This window comes from Pleurodeles waltl, chromosome 4_1 (genome assembly GCF_031143425.1).
Source record: "Pleurodeles waltl isolate 20211129_DDA chromosome 4_1, aPleWal1.hap1.20221129, whole genome shotgun sequence".
In the NCBI taxonomy this organism is placed as follows: Eukaryota; Metazoa; Chordata; class Amphibia; order Caudata; family Salamandridae; genus Pleurodeles; species Pleurodeles waltl.
In genome coordinates, this window is record NC_090442.1 from 98083115 (window position 1) to 98103621 (window position 20507).

Here is a 20507-nt window from a genome sequence, read left to right on the forward strand (position 1 = left end):
AAACAGAATGCTAAGCTCCAATCAACATGACTAGATGTTGTGCCTCTTGGCAGGTTTGTACACCAGAGCTGTCACTATAAGTGCATCATTAATTCTCATGCATTGCTGTTTCTTTTCAGTACTTGAAATGTATCCCCTGTGCCAGCACTGAGTACGGCTCTGTCATGTCAGTCTCCATTGCTCTACCAACCTGAGGCACATTACAGAACAATGAATGGAAGAAACAGGACCTCAACGACGGAATTCATTCTCCTTGGTCTCTCGGAAGACCCACATCTGCAGGCCCCACTTTTCCTATTGTTCCTAAATATCTATATAATCACCTTGGTGGGAAACATGGGTATAATGACCCTGATCAGAGTATCGCCTCATCTTCACACTCCCATGTACTTCTTGCTCTGTAACCTGTCATTTGTTGACCTTTGCTACTCCTCTGTTGTCACGCCCAATATGTTGGTAAATATTATGTCAGAGAAGAAAACAATTTCACATTCTGGATGTATAGCACAGATGTTTTTCTTTGCTACCATGGGTGGTTCAGAGGTGTTTCTTTTGGCCCTAATGGCTTATGACCGTTATGTGGCAATATGCAATCCATTACTTTATGCTGCAATTATGACCAAGTCAGCTTGTGTTTACCTAGCAGTCGGAGCCTATCTAGTAGCCTCCATTAATGCTTTGATTCAAACTATTTGTGCAGCCAAGTTGTATTTTTGTGGTTGTAACAAAATCACACATTTCTACTGTGATGTTCCACCGCTTTTAAAGCTGTCCTGCTCTAACACCTCTCTTAATGTAGTCATGTTGGTTTTTGTGGCAGGCAGCCTCATAGTAGCATCACTACTCTTCATTCTGATTTCGTATGCCTTCATTGTTTATGCCATCATAAAAATTAGTTCCTCAAAAGGAAGATCGAGGATGTTTTCTACATGCTCCTCCCACTTTATCTGTGTCACCTTGTTTTTTGGCACACTTATATTTATGTACGTCAGACCCAGCTCAAAGTACTCCATGGAACAGGACCGTGTGGCAGCAGTGTTTTACACAATTATTATTCCCATGCTGAATCCTCTGATCTACAGCCTGAGAAACAAGGAAGTCAAGGATGCCCTGAGAAAAGTATGGCACAGAAGGTCTTTTTGACACACATCTCAAATGTTTCTGCAGATATTCATGGTTTTATATAGAAGAAACAATAGTATTGAGTTGTGATTTAAGGGTGATTTTGAATGGTCCAGAGTCCAGACAGAACAAAAAATATACTAAAATGTAAAAAATTGCCAAATGTGTGAATTAAAATGCTCATCAGTTATGGGCCCACAATGGATCTTGTTTGTATATAGCTGTCCCCATCCCAACCCAGTTCATGGCACTGTCCATGACAAATTTAAATGAACCTTTACAGCCAACATAGATTTGTAAAGGGGATACTGGATCTTCCACCATACACGCACATCAGCAAATAATACAATTAATGAACAAGGGTATGAGGATTAATCACAGGAGGTTATGTTGGTATTATTCTTCATTAAATGCAACTAAAGGACTGGGTGCATTGTACTAGGCCCAATCCCAAATCAGGGATGTGAAAACTACACACTAACTGGTTTTCAAATTAGAATGTAATTGATGATGTTACTTAAGTACTAAAAAGGTGCACTGCAAATTGTTCATTCACAAGGGATTGCTAAATGACCTCCCTAATGAATATTAAATAGGCAGGTGGCAATTTGTAACTGCTTATTGATTGGCTGAAAATGCTGAGAAGGTGGCCTTCACAAAACAGAAGAGCAGGAGCCTTGCATTTGCTTCCCCAGATTGCAATCTTTACTTGAATGGAGGGTTTTGTATGGCGCAGGACGTTAGGGGCGGACGCAGGACTTTAGGAGTGTGGCTAGCACAGCTGGCAGCAGGGAGAGGAGTGAGCAGCGAGGGCAGAGCTGCGACAAGAGCATCTGGGGATCTCTGGAGGTCTGCCGGGGGCCGAGCCCCCTCCTCGATCTTTCATAACTCATGGCTTTGATGGTCTTTTGTGTCACACCTTTGGTGCCCATGCTCCACAACAACAGCGGTACCGCAAGTAAGCAACACATAGCAAGTCGGGAGATATGACACTCAATAGAGGAGATGAGAGAGGCATCCTGCAACACAACTCGTTGTGCTGAGAGTCAAGAGCGCTGAGTGAGGTGAGCCTCTGGGAGCAGCACGTGGGCAGCATGTGGGCAGGCATTAGGCAGCAGGCTCACTCTTGTGGTGCAGAGGTGTGTGGAGTTTTCTTCTGCACAATTCCAGGCACCGTAATTCCCCCCAGAGCTTCAGCTTCAGTGCCCACCTGACCGCCAACGTTTTCCTTGCCTCAATGTTAGCCCTCTTCTACTCTCCCCCCACATCGTCCTCCAACTGGCAAAGGCAAAACACAGCTTTTAGTTAAAACAGAGACACACAAAAACTGAGATAAGCACTCCAGGAGTCCCACTTAAATTGTATAATTGATTCGTACAACAGACTTGCCAACCTGGATCACATTAGTCTACAAGTATGCTTATTTGAAATATTAATGAGGACTGAAAGTACAAGATTGTGCCAGGCAGGGCCAGCTTATAAAGGAAGGGACCACAGCTACAAGGATGTATATCCTCACATTGGGCAAGTTGCATCATGCACTCTGGTTTAACAACAGATCCGGTGGTGCCCCAGAATTGCATGGAAGAGAGAGCCCCAAAAGCACCTGGAGTCACATGTCAGATCTAACCACTAATCTCAGTAGCTCCTCAGCAGCCTGTAATGGCTGTCTTGCCAGAATCAGCACAGCCAAATCTGGAACCAAACCCATCACAACTGAAAATTACAACCAAGTTCAAGTATGTAAAGGACACAGGAGTTGTAATTTATTGCAGTAATAATAACAATTCCAGCACCCCCGCTGCTTAGTCCTATTGTGATGGTGCCACAACAATGGAGGGTGTCAGATACCGAACTACCAGCCAAAGGGCTTGAAGAGAGGAGTGTCACAGCAGCTTTTGGCACCAACCTGAAGGTTCCTGTTATGCCGGACACTGCACGCTAAACCATCATAGGTGAGGAGGCTGCCCACACCAAATTCACAAGGCCTAGCCTATACTTCAAGAGCGTCAGTCTGGTCCAGTTTTCAGGATCAGCCTTATGCCTACGAGCTCAAAGGGGTTGGAGAAGGAAATTTTCATGGTTTTGCTTAGCTCTTTGTTAGGTGGGGACGACCTGGCTCACCTAATAAATTGACTGAAGGAGGAGGAAGGCAGGTGGCAACTGTCTGATGAAACAGGCGTCCCTATGGGTGGCAAGGAACCTACATGGGGTGGCCACTCCATGACCAGGAATGACATTTGAGTGGGAGATACTGCCTGAATGGAAGGGCCTTGAAAGAGTAAAAGCAACACGTCCTGTGAATCAGGAAGAAAAGACACTGCACTGTCTACTGACCTCATGCCAGATCAGGCAAACGATTTCTCATACCTAAGCACTAAGGACTGGTAAAATAAGCTAGCTTCATATACCAATGATGCCCCACCAAGCTCCAGTCCTATTGCAGCAGACAGGAAGGAACCATGGAGAGGCCACTGGTCGCTTCTCTTCTGAACATTTCAGAGCTTCTTAGTGGCAATGAACTATCAAGGAAACAAACTGGATGGACATTTTAGCCTCTCAAATACCCTGTAGGTATCAGGGATTGATGAGGAACTCACCAATCTGAAGAATGTGATACAACAAGAACAAGCTGACATGCAGGGTTCTGGGCAAGGCTGCAATTGTTTGCCTGTCCTGGACAAACTGGCGACTCTCCTGGAGACTATTGGCCTAATTACGACCTTGGAGAGATTACTCCATCCCAAATGTGATGGATATCCCATTGGCAGTGTTACAGGTTTAATAGGATATAATGGAATTTTTAATACGCCTGGTGGGATATCCGTCACATTTGGGACAGAGTAGTCCCATCCGCCAAGGTCGCAATCATACCCTCAGTCCCAGCTTCTGAAATAGCTCAGTAAAATGGTTAAACAAAGGGCACCTAGCAGTTTAGGAGCTAAACTGGATAACGCACCAAGGCACTTTAATGCTCCTGAAGAATCTGGGGCAAAAGTGGGGGAGACACAGCCAGATGACATTGCTTCACCGGAGCCCAATGCTAGGCTTCCCAGGCCAGCAATACAACTTGCACCCTGGGATGACACATACAAAACCACACATAAGTTCAGAGCACTGACTATGAGGTGTACATGACAGGGACAATTCCCAAAGGCAATAGACTTAAGAAAAGAAAGGGATGCAACAAATACCTCTTGCAGCAGGTCTGCTAGCCACCTATCCAATTGTTAATGTACAGAGAAGGGAGTTGCCCCTTAACCAACACTGTGAACATGTAACAGGCTGAGGCTAGCCTCAGAAGTAGCGCACAGGGCAAACGTAATCAATAAGACGAAAGGAGAAATTGAAGCAGGTGGGGGAAGACCCAGAGTAGCTCCTCTTATGCAGTTAGACAATCTGCTTGCAGAAACCAAACCAAATAATTCTTCAAAACTATACCGGATCTCCCCCTCAAAGGTTCTGTCAGCATTTTAACTGGCCCCCTACAAAGTGCTTTACAAAAGACATGCCAAAGAAGAAATAGTCTTAACTCCGGGACATGGGGCACAGAGTGTGCTCCCAAACTCACCAGACAAATATGAACTCCACTGAAGTGAGTCAAACACATCTCAAGCCTAGGACTGAGCTGCAAGTCTTCTCCCCATGAGTCAGCTTGGAAACCCAACTTCCTCAATGGCCATATTAGTCACCAGGCTGGGTGTGGAATCCACACACATCTGTGACAGAGCATGTACTAGACCTCTTGGAAATCCAGCACCCACAATAGCCACAGCAGTTACCAAGCCTGTGATGGAATCCATACACATCAACAAAGGTGCATGCATGCTACTACACCCAGGCTACTTCTCTAAGGGATCTTTTAATATTCTGAGCGGGAGTAACATCCTGAAACTCATCCACTCCATTGCTTCGCTTGAGAAAGTCACAATTAAGAACATTGTTCTGATTGAATTTCTTGACCTTAGCCCCAGAAAACAGCGAAAACACCTAAGACACTTGGGACTCTAGTTAGCTGTGTCAGAAGGTATTAAATGAGGCAGATACTTTCAGAAGCAGGGGGAATTCAATCTCAGTTGTTAGGAGCACAGACTACTCACACTTACTTGCAGCTCTCAAGCCTGAGAGGGCAACACCTAGTTGGTCAACAAGAGCTTACTTAGTCCTGAAAAATGTTCTACGTAAATCTCCAGGGCTTATCAGAAGCATTCAAGCCAAACCCACTGGCCAGCACCAAAACCGGCTAGGGCTTGCAATCGGATCCCTTAAACATAACCAGGATATTACAATGAAGCAAGCAAAGCCCCACAAACAGATAAAATATTGAGAGTGTGCTCCTGGAATATCAAAGAACTGGTTACTAGGTTGAGTGATCTGGATCGCCTTCTTTACTTGCAAGTACTTGCAAGTACTAATACAAGAGACACTGTCGCAGACTTCACTGCCACTGGAGGGCTTTACCAACTTCTTCACTCCTGTGACCAGATTGTTTAAGCAAGCGCACTGCAAGGAGGGCTCACAGTCTATATATCAACAGCTAATGCTATAGAAGGAAAAGAAGTTGGAGGCAGTGATGATGGCCTGCAATTTACTGAAATGGTTCTGAACTCACTTAAAGGCATTACCAAAGCCATAATAATAGTGAATGTATAAATCCATCTATGCAAAATAGTGAGGGCAAAGCTTGCAGCTAAATTGACAGGAGGTTAAAAAGAGAGAGAGCTGACACTGACTTCCTAGTCTTGGGAGACTTCAGCATGTGGTTTATGGGCTTACCCCCCATTAATGAAATTCTGGCTTATACAGGCCTATACCGCAACAAGGATGAATGTACTGGCATAAAAATATAAGACACCTGTTGCTGCTTGGTAATTTAGAGCATCCCTGCCTTCATTTCAATGGTAGTATTTCATCAGACATACTACCAGGGCTCTCATATCATTTCCAAAGAGGCACATCTCTGATTCATTACACCCTGCTGAGCTTCCCTCCAATACAGTTTTTGATCTGTTTTGGATATGGCAAGTGATCAGAAAGTGACCATCTTCCCCAGGAGATAGCCCTGTCAATTGCATCTGGAGAACGTTTGGTTTCTGCTGATCAGGGAACCTCATACTATACAATTAACAAGCGTATCAAATACCCAGCCACCTCCCTACAACAAATCGCCCATGGCACCAAACAAACATTGGAATCTGCGAAGATGGCCTGAGCAACTCGGAAAGTTTTAGAACAACATTTTCTGGTCGATATGTCAAACCAGTTCTGTCCTGAAGGAAGAACACTGACCACACGGACCCTCATCAACCTGTCTGGGAGAGGAATCACTCCATCAAGTTGATAAAAAAAGTAAATTAACCAGCTCTGGGGGGTGTTTAGGAAGTCACCAAGCAACCTGCAGTTATGTCAAGAACTTAGGGAAACTAAGAAAGCTTTAAAAGGATCAATGGGAACTCCTGAGGGGCCACAAAAACTCCTTGTGGGCAAAATTGCTGTGCAATATTAGGAGAACCTACTCAGTTAGCTTCTGGTGGACGGTGAATGTCATCAATAGCTCTCTTGCCAGCGTGGCCAATTCAAACATTTCGGAGTGTGTCTTGGTGCATTTCTTTTGGGGACATTTTAACTTTGGGAGCACTATTTACTACTGGTGAGATTACTCTTGGAAATAATGCCACAACCAAAACACATGGAGGATGCACAGTAACTCCATTCTGATGCTCACAAAGAGCCAACAGTGGCCCGCTAGGAGGTCTCTCAATGTACTGCCGCCCACAACCCTGCATGTGCCTGCTCTGTTAACACACCTAAATTCAAACAAAACACCAATGATCAATCATTGCCCAGCAGCTACTTTGACATCAGCAAGATCAAGCTCTCAATCAGCCAAAGGGCCATCCACAGGCAAATTTCGAAGGGTCACCGAGAAGGAGCACTGGGTCTGAACAGGATCCCTCCAGCGATCTATAGGGTAGAGCACACTTACTGTGCAGATCAACTATCTCTATTATTTAGCTTTCCCACACACTGGATCTGTGCTCCCACCTCATAGAATTGCTCAATCATATTGCTGATCTGCAAAGGGGGCAAAAGAGGGAATTCAGAAAACCCACTGCCTGGTGGCCTTATGAATAATGAGGCCAGAAATTGTACAGGGACCCTATTAGAAAAAATACAGTACTGGGCTGCTGCAAACACCATAATGCCACTGAACTAATCTGGCTTCTCTAAGCAAATAGGAACAATAGCTAACATCAAGACCCTCGCCTTGCTGAATGATCTTGCCATGACAAACAGCTACCCGGTGCACCTCTGCTTCATAGATTACAAATCTGCCTTTGATAGGGTCAACTAGGGGAAGCTATGGAAAAACTGTCAGAATGAATATTTGCACCAGCTTGCTAAGAGCCATACAACTGCTACATAGTAATGTGGATTCTCATCAAGCTAGAGGATGGCTCCTATCTGTTCAGGGCCATTCCAATAAAACAAGGTTCAAAGCAGGGCTGCATGTTGACACAATACTCTTCAACCTGGCAGATCGTCCACTGGTTTTAAACAATATCAACTGCCACACACCAAAGCTAGGTGGAATCCAGCTCTCATACCTTCTTTATGCTGAAGATTTAATACTCGTCAGCAAGACCAAGGTGGGGCTACAACAATTCCTAGATGCCACTCTGGCCTATTCTAAAACCAACAGCCTGACCAGTAATGTGAAAGAGACTAAAATATAAACAATTCAAGGAAAAGGACTGAAAAAATACCCACTTATATTCTGGGAACAGATAAGGTAGAGTTGGTTAATGCCTACAAGTATCTTGGAGTGCTATTCAAAGCCAACGGAAGGTTCACTGACCAACTGGATGAAATTAAAAGGAGAGGCAACTAACTGGCAGTTGCTCCAGGGTTTCTGTAGAGGAAGCTGAATGAGCCAATGCTAACTCCTGTATTATAAGTGGTCAAGCCAAGCTTCCTGCTACACTGACTTATTGGAGTGAGGCATTGAGGGACTGAAACAGCACCATTTTGGACAATACAGTAATGAAAATCTATACGTCCATCATTTATCAGCAAGCATACATGTCACCTGCTCAAATCAAACTGGAGTTTGATATATTAAAGTGAGGCTTGGCACAGCAGACGGCATTCGTGAATTGCTGTTACAACCTAAAACTTGCTGTAGAGGGCTTTCTGAGGCATCTCCTTTGGTTGTAAATACAAGGTAGGGCTTGCTCTTCCACAAAAGCTTATTTACATTTTTCCCTAATCACCTCCACCTCTTTCCTGATTGGGCCATATCACTAAGCAAATCAGAATCTAAAATGTTAACAAAATCCAACACCCAAGCCTTGTCACTTTTGGAGGACATAGGCAGCCTGGCAAGGCTCAGATATGGCTAGATACCTCTCAGCAATTACTCCAAGGCCAAATCTCAAAGCTACCTAGGTGAACCTCATAGCAACTAGCTCAAAGAAGAGTTCCTAAAGTACAGGCTAGATGTATTGTCTGTTCCAAAGCCCTCTTCTACATGGAAAAGAACTGAGGGCGAAGGATCTAAGGAAATAATTAAAGTTCTGTGTCTGTGCCAAACCACCTTGGAAGATGGCTGTGCACTCATGCGCTGGAAACTGAAGGAGAAATACATAAGGACATGTAGAGAGACAGTGGTAACCTGCTTAAACCCACCTGATTCTCAAAGGAACTGTGCGTTGGTGAATTTCCTCCAGATGACTGAAAAAAGGGTGCTGGCCAAGGAACAGGACATAGCTGCCAAGAACCTATGAACTGCATCCTATTAACTTATAGAGTCCAACATCTGTAGCTGTATGACTTGAACACTTTACACATTAAATGATACAATTGTGCTACAGGCCCGCATCACATGCCTAAATGGGTGCAGAAAGCTGGCACCTGAAAGACCAAAGCCAGAGAACTCTAGTAAATAAGTCTCAGAACAATACCCTGAGAACAATGGTAACCTACAAGAATGTGCACTTGGTAAAATCCCAATTTATCTGGGATCTCTCTGGATCATAGAATTGGGCAGGCAGCAGAAGCATCAACACCTTATTAGCTAAGGAACTAACACCTTAACCACTAACAATCTTGGATAGCACAGGGCAGCTTAACATCTAACCGCAATGAATAGTAAGAGGTTATTGTCCAGGCACAACCGTTCTTTAATTCTCCTGAGCTGAAGAATGGACAATTTGTAGGAGCACTAGCACTTTACCAACTGGAGTAAAAGCAATTTAAAAGGTGATATGGCAGACTGGGAATCATAAAACTTAATTTTCAGGATTGGTAGGATGTGGATGTCCAGGTACAACTGCACTTTATTCCTGTGGAATGCAAAATGGGGTGGACGGTACTTTACCTGCCTGGGCACAAGCCCCTTAGCAGTCAAGATAGCGCAGGGCAACTCAAAGACAAACCATTAGGAATAGGTTAAAACTTGGGCGCAACCATATTTTATCTCTCTTGAGAGCAAGATTGGACAGGCTGCAACTTTTATCATTTAAGGGATAATCACTTTAACAGTTATTTGAAATGGGCAGCACTGTGCAGCCTAAACTTCATCTACAAGTTATGAGAAAAGGTAGAAGTCTAGTCATACCTACACCTTATCACTTTAGATTGCAAAACAGGGCAGGTAATACACACAGTGGGCACTTTACCAGCCAAGGTACAAGCACCTTAACATAGTAATGGCATGCCTAAAAATGGAGGTCACCCACATTATGTTATTGTGACAGTTGGGTACACAGATTCTGCTTACATCGCCCAATTTGCATATCTTCCTTCTTTTCTTTTTTAAGAGTATATATTTTTAACATTTTGTATAAGGTTAACATGGGGAAAGCTGCTCATGCTCTGATCTAATGTTTGCATTTTATCTGCTCAACTCACCATGGGGGCTGCCAGTTATTTACGTATTGACTTATCTTTACGCAGAATTGGCAAGTTTTGCACAGTCTTAAAGATGGAATCTGGTTTGTAGATCATTTTATGTGCTGTAATGTGTACATGCGTTGCAATTGTTTTATTTAATCAAACCTAAAAGAAGCTGAAGTCCAATAAAGGGACAGTTGTGATTTAAATGAATCCTGTCTGGGAACATGATAGAAATTAGGATTCTGGTGGACCTATGCAATGTTTCCAAGCAGAAACCAAAATCCTAGTCAGGGTAAGTCAGATACCCACCTTCCATTAACCTGTGCTAACCCACTGGTAGCTTGTCACAGAGTAGTACGGTTTAACTTAAGAGGCAATGTGTTAAGTAATTGTGTAAAACTTAAAACAGTAAAACAGTGAAAACACCATGTAAGAAGATACCACACCTGGCCAGAAGTAAAGAGCTTAATTAATGAACAGAACAAGACCAAAATGAAAACAATACTATTAGAAGAACTTAAGATCTTTGGGGCATATTTATACTCCGTTTGCGCCGAATTTGCGTCGTTTTTTTCGACGCAAATTCGACGCAAAACTAACTCCATATTTATACTTTGGCGTTAGACGCGTTTAGCACCAAAGTGCATGGAGTTAGCGTCATTTTTTAGCGTGAACACCTTCCTTGCGTTAATGATATGCAAGGTAGGCGTTCCCGTCTAAAAAAATGACTCCCAGGCATGTGCGTGGTATTTATACTCCCGGGCAAAAATGACGCCCGGGAGTGGGCGAGACAAAAAAAAACACATTTGCGCCTGAATTTAACGCCTGGGTCAGGGCAGGCGTTAAGGGACCTGTGGGCTCAGAATGAGCCCAGAGGTGCCCTCCCCTGCCCCCAGGGACACCCCCTGCCACCCTTGCCCACCCCAGGAGGACACCCAAGGATGGAGGGACCCACCCCAGGGACATTAACCTCTTGGGTGCCTTGGACGAGATGATCTTGTCCAAGGCTACAGTTCCCCTGTGCCTTGGACGAGATCATCTCGTCCATGGCACAGGGGAACTTGGGGGCGCGCTAGCGCGCCCCCCGTGCACCCCCCCTCCCCCCCCAAGGCGGGGATGGAAGGGGAAGACCCCCGCCCCCCCCTGTGACGTCAGCACGCGCGCGCGCGCTGATGTGTCACAGGGGCCTCCCTCGTCGCGCTGGAAGCTCTGCTTCCAGCGCGATTGAAAAAGAAATGCAAAAGCATTTCTCTTTCAATCACCGGGGAGGCCCGGAGGGGCTTCAAAGGGAAGGAAAAGTATTTCCTTCCCTTTGAAGTCTCTCCGAGGGTTTCAAAAGCCGGATTGCTTGCAATCCGGCTTTTGAAACCCCACTAGACAACAGGGATTTTTTTTTTTTATGATATTGACAAAAGGGAGCGACCCCTTGGGCAAGGGTCGCTCCAATGGGGGGCATTTTTTCTGGAAGGCCTTTTCTGCCCCCCCTGGGGGCAGATCGGCCTACTATTAGGCCGATCTGCCCCCAGGGGGGGCAGAAACCTCTAGGGCACCAGGGACCATTTTTTTTTTTTTTTTATGTGTTATTTTATTTTTTTGGGTGGGGAGCGACCCCTTAGGCAAGGGTCGCTCCCCTTGGGGTAAAATTATATTTTGGCCATTTCTGCCCCCCTTGGGGGCAGATTGGCCTATTTTAATGAGGCCAATCTGCCCACTAGACACCAGGGAGTTTTTTCTTTGCGTGAATTTCACGCAAAGGGAGCGACCCCTTAGGCAAGGTTCGCTCCCTGGGGGGGAGGGCAATTTATTTTAGGCCATTTCCGCCCCCCCTGGGGGCAGATCGGCCTATTATTAGGCCGATCTGGCCCCAGGGGGGGCAGAAACCTATAGGCGCCAGGGCAAGTTTTTTTTTTGTGTTTTTTTTTTTGTTTGTTTGTTTTTTTAGAGATGGGGAGCGACCCATCAGGCAAGGGTCGCTCCCCTGGGGGGGGGGGCAAATTGTATTTACACCATTTCTGCCCCCCTGGGGGCAGATTGGCCGATTTTAGGTCAATCTGCCCCCAAGGGGGCAGAAACCACTAGGCACCGGGGATTTGTTTTTTGGCGCCAATGTCACGCAGGGGGAGCGACCCCGTAGGCAAGGGTCGTTCCCGGGGGGGGGGGGTGGGGGTTGGGGGGGTCAAATTTATTTTAGGCCATTTCTGCCCCCCCTAGGGGCAGATCGGCCTATTATCAGGCCGAACTGCCCCCAGAGGGGGGCAGAACCCTCAGGGCACCAGGGCAATTTTTTTTTGTGTGTTTTTATTTTTTTTTTCGAGATGGGGAGCGACCCATCAGGCAAGGGTCGCTCCCCTGGGGGGCAACTTGTATTTAGGCCATTTCTGCCCCCCTTGGGGGCAGATTGGCCGATTTTAGGTCAATCTGCCCCCAAGGGGGCAGAAACCACTAGGCACCTGGGATTTGTTTTTTGTCGCCAATGTCACGCAGGGGGAGCGACCCCGTAGGCAAGGGTCGCTCCCGGGGGGGGGGTGGGGGTTGGGGGTTCAAATTTATTTTAGCCCATTTCTGCCCCCCCTGGGGGCAGATCGGCCTATTATTAGGCCAAACTGCCCCCAGGGGGGGCAGAACCCTCTAGGCACCAGGGCACATTTTTTTGTGTGTTTTTTTTTTTGTTTGTTTGTTTTTTTTCGAGATCGGGAGCGACCCATCAGGAAAGGGTCGCTCCCCTGGGGGGCAAATTGTATTTAGGCCATTTCTGTCCCCCTTGGGGGCAGATTGGCCGATTTTAGGTCAATCTGCCCCCAAGGGGGTAGAAACCACTAGGCACCTGGGATTTGTTTTTTGGCGCCAATGTCACGCAGGGGGAGCGACCCCGTAGGCAAGGGTCGCTCCAGGGAAGGGGTGGGGGCTGGGGGGGCAAATTTATTTTAGGCCATTTCTGCCCTCCCTAGGGGCAGATCGGCCTATTATCAGGCCGAACTGCCCCCAGAGGGGGGCAGAACCCTCAGGGCACCAGGGCAATTTTTTTTTTTGTGTTTTTTTTTTGTTTGTTTGTTTTTTTCGAGATGGGGAGCGACCCATCAGGCAAGGGTCGCTCCCCTGGGGGGCAACTTGTATTTAGGCCATTTCTGCCCCCCTTGGGGGCAGATTGGCCGATTTTAGGTCAATCTGCCCCCAAGGGGGCAGAAACCACTAGGCACCTGGGATTTGTTTTTTGGCGCCAATGTCACGCAGGGGGAGCGACCCCGTAGGCAAGGGTCGCTCCAGGGAAGGGGTGGGGGCTGGGGGGGCAAATTTATTTTAGGCCATTTCTGCCCCCCCTGGGGGCAGATCAGCCTATTATTAGGCTGAACTGCCCCCAGGGGGGGGGGCAGAACCCTCAGGGCACCAGGGCAAATTTTTTTGTTGTGTTTTTTTTTTGTTTGTTTGTTTTTTTTCGAGATGGGGAGCGACCCATCAGGCAAGGGTCGCTCCCCTGGGGGGCAAATTGTATTTAGGCCATTTCTGCCCCCCTTGGGGGCAGATTGGCCGATTTTAGGTCAATCTGCCCCCAAGGGGGCAGAAACCACTAGGCACCTGGGATTTGTTTTTTGGCACCAATGTCACGCAGGGGGAGCGACCCCGTAGGCAAGGGTCGCTCCCGGGGGGGGTGGGGGTTGGGGGGAAGAAATTTATTTTAGGCCATTTCTGCCCCCCCCCCTGGGGCCGGCTGAGCTACATGCCAAACTCCACAGGTAGGCACCTTGCAAAAAACACCTCTGTTTTCGGTGAAAAAATATGTTGTGTCCATGTTGTGTTTTGGGCCATTTCCTTTCGTGGGCGCTAGGCCTACCCACAGAAGTGAGGCACCATTTTTATCGAGAGACTTAGGGGAACGCTGGGTGGAAGGAAATTTGTGGCTCCTCTCAGATTCCAGAACTTTCTGTCACCGAAATGAGAGGAAAAAGTGTTTTTTTGGCCACATTTTGATGTTTGCAAAGGATTCTGGGTAACATAACCTGGTCAGAGCCCCGCAAGTCACCCCATCTTGGATTCCCCTGGGTTTCTAGTTTTCAAAAATGCGCTGGTTTGCTAGGTTTCCCCAGGTGCGGGCTGAGCTACAGGCCAAAATCCACAGGTAGGCACTGCTTTTTATAAAAAAATGTGATGTGTCCACGTTGTGTTTTGGGCCCTTTCCTTTCGTGGGCGCTAGTCCTACCCACGCAAGTGAGGTATTATTTTTATCGGGAGACTTGGGGGAACGCTGGGTGGAAGGAAATTTGTGGCTCCTCTCAGATTCCAGAACTTTCTGCCACAGAAATGTGAGGAACATGTGTTTTTTTAGCCACTTTTTGAGGTTTGCAAAGGATTCTGGGTAACAGAACCTGGTCCGAGCCCCGCAAGTCACCCCTCCTTGGATTCCCCTAGGTCTCTAGTTTTCAGAAATGTACAGGTTTGGTAGGTTTCCCTAGGTGGCGGCTGAGCTAGAGGCCAAAATCTACAGGTAGTCACTTTGCTAAAAACAGCTCTGTTTTCTGTGATGTGTCCACGTTGTGTTTTGGGGCATATCCTGTCGCGGGCGCTAGGCCTACCCACACAAGTGAGGTATCATTTTTATCGGGAGACGTGGGGGAACGCTGGGTGGAAGGAAATTTGTGGCTCCTCTCAGATTCCAGAACTTTCTGCCACAGAAATGTGAGGAACATGTGTTTTTTTAGCCAAATTTTGAGGTTTGCAAAGGATTCTGGGTAACAGAACCTGGTCCGAGCCACACAAGTCACCCCTCCTTGGATTCCCCTATGTCTGTAGTTTTCAGAAATGCACAGGTTTGGTAGGTTTCCCTAGGTGCCGGCTGAGCTAGAGGCCAAAATCTACAGGTAGTCACTTTGCTAAAAACAGCTCTGTTTTCTGTGATATGTCCACGTTGTGTTTTGGGGCATATCCTGTCGCGGGCGCTAGGCCTACCCACACAAGTGAGGTATCATTTTTATCGGGAGACGTGGGGGAACGCTGGGTGGAAGGAAATTTGTGGCTCCTCTCAGATTCCAGAACTTTCTGCCACAGAAATGTGAGGAACATGTGTTTTTTTAGCCAAATTTTGAGGTTTGCAAAGGATTCTGGGTAACAGAACCTGGTCCGAGCCACACAAGTCACCCCTCCTTGGATTCCCCTAGGTCTCTAGTTTTCAGAAATGCACAGGTTTGGTAGGTTTCCCTAGGTGCCGGCTGAGCTAGAGGCCAAAATCTACAGGTAGTCACTTTGCTAAAAACAGCTCTGTTTTCTGTGATATGTCCACGTTGTGTTTTGGGGCATATCCTGTCGCGGGCGCTAGGCCTACCCACACAAGTGAGGTATCATTTTTATCGGGAGACGTGGGGGAACGCTGGGTGGAAGGAAATTTGTGGCTCCTCTCAGATTCCAGAACTTTCTGCCACAGAAATGTGAGGAACATGTGTTTTTTTAGCCAAATTTTGAGGTTTGCAAAGGATTCTGGGTAACAGAACCTGGTCCGAGCCACACAAGTCACCCCTCCTTGGATTCCCCTAGGTCTCTAGTTTTCAGAAATGCACAGGTTTGGTAAGTTTCCCTAGGTGGCGGCTGAGCTAGAGGCCAAAATCTACAGGTAGTCACTTTGCTAAAAACAGCTCTGTTTTCTGTGATATGTCCACGTTGTGTTTTGGGGCATATCCTGTCGCGGGCGCTAGGCCTACCCACACAAGTGAGGTATCATTTTTATCGGGAGACGTGGGGGAACGCTGGGTGGAAGGAAATTTGTGGCTCCTCTCAGATTCCAGAACTTTCTGCCACAGAAATGTGAGGAACATGTGTTTTTTTAGCCAAATTTTGAGGTTTGCAAAGGATTCTGGGTAACAGAACCTGGTCCGAGCCCCGCAAGTCACCCCTCCGTGGATTCCCCTAGGTCTCTAGTTTTCAGAAATGCACAGGTTTGGTAGGTTTCCCTAGGTGGCGGCTGAGCTAGAGGCCAAAGTCTACAGGTAGTCACTTTGCTAAAAACAGCTCTGTTTTCTGTGATATGTCCACGTTGTGTTTTGGGGCATATCCTGTCGCGGACGCTAGGCCTACCCCTACAAGTGAGGTATCATTTTTATCGGGAGACGTGGGGGAAGGCTGGGTGGAAGGAAATTTGTGGCTCCTCTCAGATTTCAGAACTTTCTGCCACAGAAATGTGAGGAACATGTGTTTTTTAGCCAAATTTTGAGGTTTGCAAAGGATTCTGGGTAACAGAACCTGGTCCGAGCCACACAAGTCACCCCTCCTTGGATTCCCCTAGGTCTCTAGTTATCAGAAATGCACAGGTTTGGTAGGTTTCCCTAGGTGGCGGCTGAGCTAGAGGCCAAAATCTACAGGTAGTCACTTTGCTAAAAACAGCTCTGTTTTCTGTGATGTGTCCACGTTGTGTTTTGGGGCATATCCTGTCGCGGGTGCTAGGCCTACCCACACAAGTGAGGTATCATTTTTATCGGGAGACGTGGGGGAACGCTGGGTGGAAGGAAATTTGTGGCTCCTCTCAGATTCCAGAACTTTCTGCCACAGAAATGTGAGGAACATGTGTTTTTTTAGCCAAATTTTGAGGTTTGCAAAGGATTCTGGGTAACAGAACCTGGTCCGAACCACACAAGTCACCCCTCCTTGGATTCCCCTAGGTCTCTAGTTTTCAGAAATGCACAGGTTTGGTAGGTCTCCCTAGGTGGCGGTTGAGCTAGAGGCCAAATTCTACAGGTAGTCACTTTGCTAAAAACAGCTCTGTTTTCTGTGATGTGTCCACGTTGTGTTTTGGGGCATATCCTGTCGCGGGCGCTAGGCCTACCCACACAAGTGAGGTACCATTTTTATCAGGAGACTTGGGGAAACATAGATTAGCAAAACAAGTACTATTGCCCCTTGTCTTTCTCTACATTTTTTCCTTCCAAATATAGGAGTGTGTGTAAAAAAGACATCTATTTGAGAAATTCCCTGTAATTCACGTGCTACTATGGTCACCCCGGAATTCAGAGATGTGCAAATAACCACTGCTCCTCAACACCTTATCTTGTGCCCTTTTTGGAAATGCAAAGGTTTTCTTGATAGCAATTTTTTACTCCTTATATTTCAGCAAATGAATTGCTGTATACCCGGTATAGAATGAAAACGCACTGCAGGGTGCAGCTCATTTATTGGCTCTGGGTTCCTCGGGTTCTTGATGAACCTACAAACCCTATATATCCCCGCAACCAGAGGAGTCCAGCAGACGTAACGGTATATTGCTTTCGATAATCTGACATTGCAGGGAAAAGTTACAGAGTAAAACGTAGAGAAAAATTGATGGTTTTTTCACCTCAATTTCAATATTTTTCTTTTTCAGCTGTTATTTTCAGTAGGAAACCCTTGTAGGATCTACACAAATGACCCCTTGCTGAATTCAGAATTTTGTCTACTTTTCAGAAATGTTTAGGTTTCTGGGATCCAGCATTGGTTTCATGACCATTCCTGTCACTGACTGGAAGGAGGCTGAAAGCACAAAAAATTGCACAAATGGGGTATGTCCCAGTAAAATGCCAAAATTGTGTTGAAAAATTGGGTTTTCTGATTCAAGTCTGCCTGTTCCTGAAAGCTGGGAAGCTGCTGAGTTTAGCACCGCAAACCCTTTGTTGATGGCATTTTCAGGGGAAAAACCACAAGCCTTCTTCTGCAGCCACTTTTTCCAATTTTTTTGAAAAAAACGAAATTTTCACTGTATTCAATTTCTTGGCCTCCTTCAGGGGAACCCACAAAGTCTGGGTACCTCTAGAATCCCTAGGATGTTGGAAAAAAAGGACGCAAATTTGGCTTGGTTAGCTTATGTGGACAAAAAGTTATGAGGGCCTAATCGCGAACTGCCCCAAATAGGCAAAACAAGGCCTGGCACAGGAGGGGGAAAAGGCCTGGCAGCGAAGGGGTTAAGGTAAGTTCAGGTAAGTATTATTATTTTTTTTTTTTGTGGCATAGGGGGGGCTGATTTGTGCCCCCCTACATGCCACTATGCCCAATGACCATGCCCAGGGGACATAAGTCCCCTAGGAATGGCCATTGGGCAAGGGGGCATGACTACTGTCTTTGCTAAGACAGGAGTCATGTTAATGGGGGATGGGCGTCGTAAAAAAATGGCGCAAATCGGGTTGAGGCGATTTTTTTGCCTCAACCTGACTTGCCCCATTTTAGACGCCCATACGCCATTTTCCCCTACGCCGGCGCTGCATGGTGTACGTGTTTTTTTTTCACGCACACCAGGCAGCATCGGTCGACTAACGCCGGCTAACGCCATTCTATAAATACGGCGCCCGCATGGCGCTTCAGAATGGCGTTAGCCGGCGCTCATTTTTTTGACACTAAACTGCGTTAGTGCAGTTTAGCGTCAAAAAGTATAAATATGGGCCTTTGTTTTTAAAGAAGTTAAAGCAGAAAACACAAACTGGGGCTATCTGTTCGCCCTAGACTGGGTCAAATTTGAAATGTCTATCATACACCAATGGAGTGTGGGTTAGGTACAGGGTCCAGACTTGGCCCTCGCAACAGTACCTTGGTTCCAAGATGCGTCGACATTGAGAGCAAGATGTAAGGAGCAAAGCAGGTAATGCGAGTACGTGGATTGCAAAGATGAGGGTGATCTGTCAGCTTTGAGCCACACAACGTCAGATATATGTCAAGAATGGAGGCGATGCATTGTGCTCTCAGCAAGTTGGTGTTCCTGATCCTTGCAGTAGCACTGCATTGGAATTAATGGTGTTGCTGTGTCCTCGATCCTTGCAGCAGCAGCGGTGCACTGTTGGAAATGTAGTGTCCGTGACCCTCACAGCAGTGGTGAGACCTTGTGTCAATGGAGATGTGCCGGTTCCAAGGGATGCTTTAGCATTGATGTGTGGCTTTTGGACTGGACTTTATACTGACTTATAAGGGCCCAGGACTGGATTGGCAGCACTTGGCAGAGCAAGACTTGCAGCAAGCAAATTTCAGGTGCTGGAGGGTGATGAGCTGAAAGTCATTCGTGGCCACAGAGTTCAGAAGAACATGAGGCAAGCGGCCAAGCCCTTGGATTTACTCTTGTATTGGGTCCAAGTGTTGTGGGTCCAGTCTTCCTCACCCAGGCAAGTAGGGCAGCTGGTCAACACAGCCAGGAAAGCAGTTCTTTCAGAGAAGCTGTCTAGCAGAGAAACAGTGCTCACAGTAACACAGCAATCCTTCTTCCTGGCAGAGTATCCACAGGTCCAGAAGTGTATTGAGTTGGTGGGCTCAAGTTTGAAGTGGGGTTGACTTCAAAGAAGGGCTTTGGAGTGCACACAGGTCCCCACTTCCTGACTTGGCTCCAGACTCATGGCAGGGGTTATGCAGCCCTTTGTTTTGAGGTAAGTACCTGCCTATTCAGGAGTAAGTGTCAGCTTCTCGCTCCCATCCTGCCCAGGATGGCCCATCAACATGTAGATGGCCACTCAGTCATACCTAAGCTCCCTTTGTGTTGGTTATCTAGAAGGAATGCACAAGTCCAGCTGACACCCCGCCCCAGATGTGTTTTGGCAGTCACATACAGTATAAGAACAAGAAAATGCCAACTTTCTAAAAGTGATATTTTAAAAGCTGTAATAATAAATCTGACTTCAACATTAAAGAGTATTTGCCATTAAAATTCCATAGGTGCTAAACCTGACAGGTTTACTCCTTCCCAATCAGGAATTGCAGCTTATTAAATGTAATATAGGAGGGGTATGGCTCACAGTAGTTAAAAAACGAATCTGAAAGTGTTTCCCTACTAGGACATTTGAAACTTAAAGGTTCATCTTCTGCCTTTTATTTACACAGTACCCTGCCTTGTGGGCTACCTAGGGACTACCTTAGGGGTGGCTTATATGTAATAAAAGGAGAGTTTAAGGCTTGACAAGGGGTTTTGAATGCCTAATCAACATGGCAATGTAATACTGCTTTCAGGCTGCAATGGTAGGCCTGGAACATGTTTTAAAGGGATACTTAAGTAGGTGGTACAAACAGTGCTGCAGGCCTACTAGTAGCATTTAATATACAGGCCATAGGTACATGTATAATAAATGTACCTATTAGGTATATACCATTTAGACCATGTTTTAAGGGTGGGAGCACATGCACCTTAGCACTGCTCCACAGGGGTAAACTTCCCAGAGCCCTAAGGCCAACACAAAGAAATCAGCAAAAGCGTGAAGCAAACAGGCAGAAAATGTGGGTAAAGACCACCCTAAGGATGTCAGGTCTAACAGAACACAAAGTTTGAGCTTGCTGTGCCTACTGTCGGCAAAGCTGTCCAATATGATTCATGTTGTGGGACCTCTCCCAAGAGATCAGCTTTATTTTTGCGAATTATTTACCTTTACAGCCCACAGCTGAATTACTAGTCAATTGTTTTCAGTCACAGTAGTCACAAACTAGTTATACACACTTTTCCAATCTTAATCGAGGTGTTTTTTATGCCCTCTCCTAAGTGTATTTTCGAAATTATCTAAAATCCAACA

The 20507-nt window shown here is 46.3% G+C and overlaps 1 protein-coding gene across 1 annotated transcript; it reads left to right on the top strand.

Annotated features, from left to right (window-relative positions):
* The first annotated feature begins 210 nt into the window (after positions 1 to 210).
* On the top strand, positions 211 to 1143 carry LOC138288447 (olfactory receptor 5AP2-like). Its single transcript, XM_069230000.1, has one exon. The coding sequence runs from the start codon at positions 211 to 213 to the stop codon at positions 1141 to 1143; it is 933 nt and encodes a 310-aa protein (XP_069086101.1).
* The last annotated feature ends 19364 nt before the right edge of the window (positions 1144 to 20507 follow it).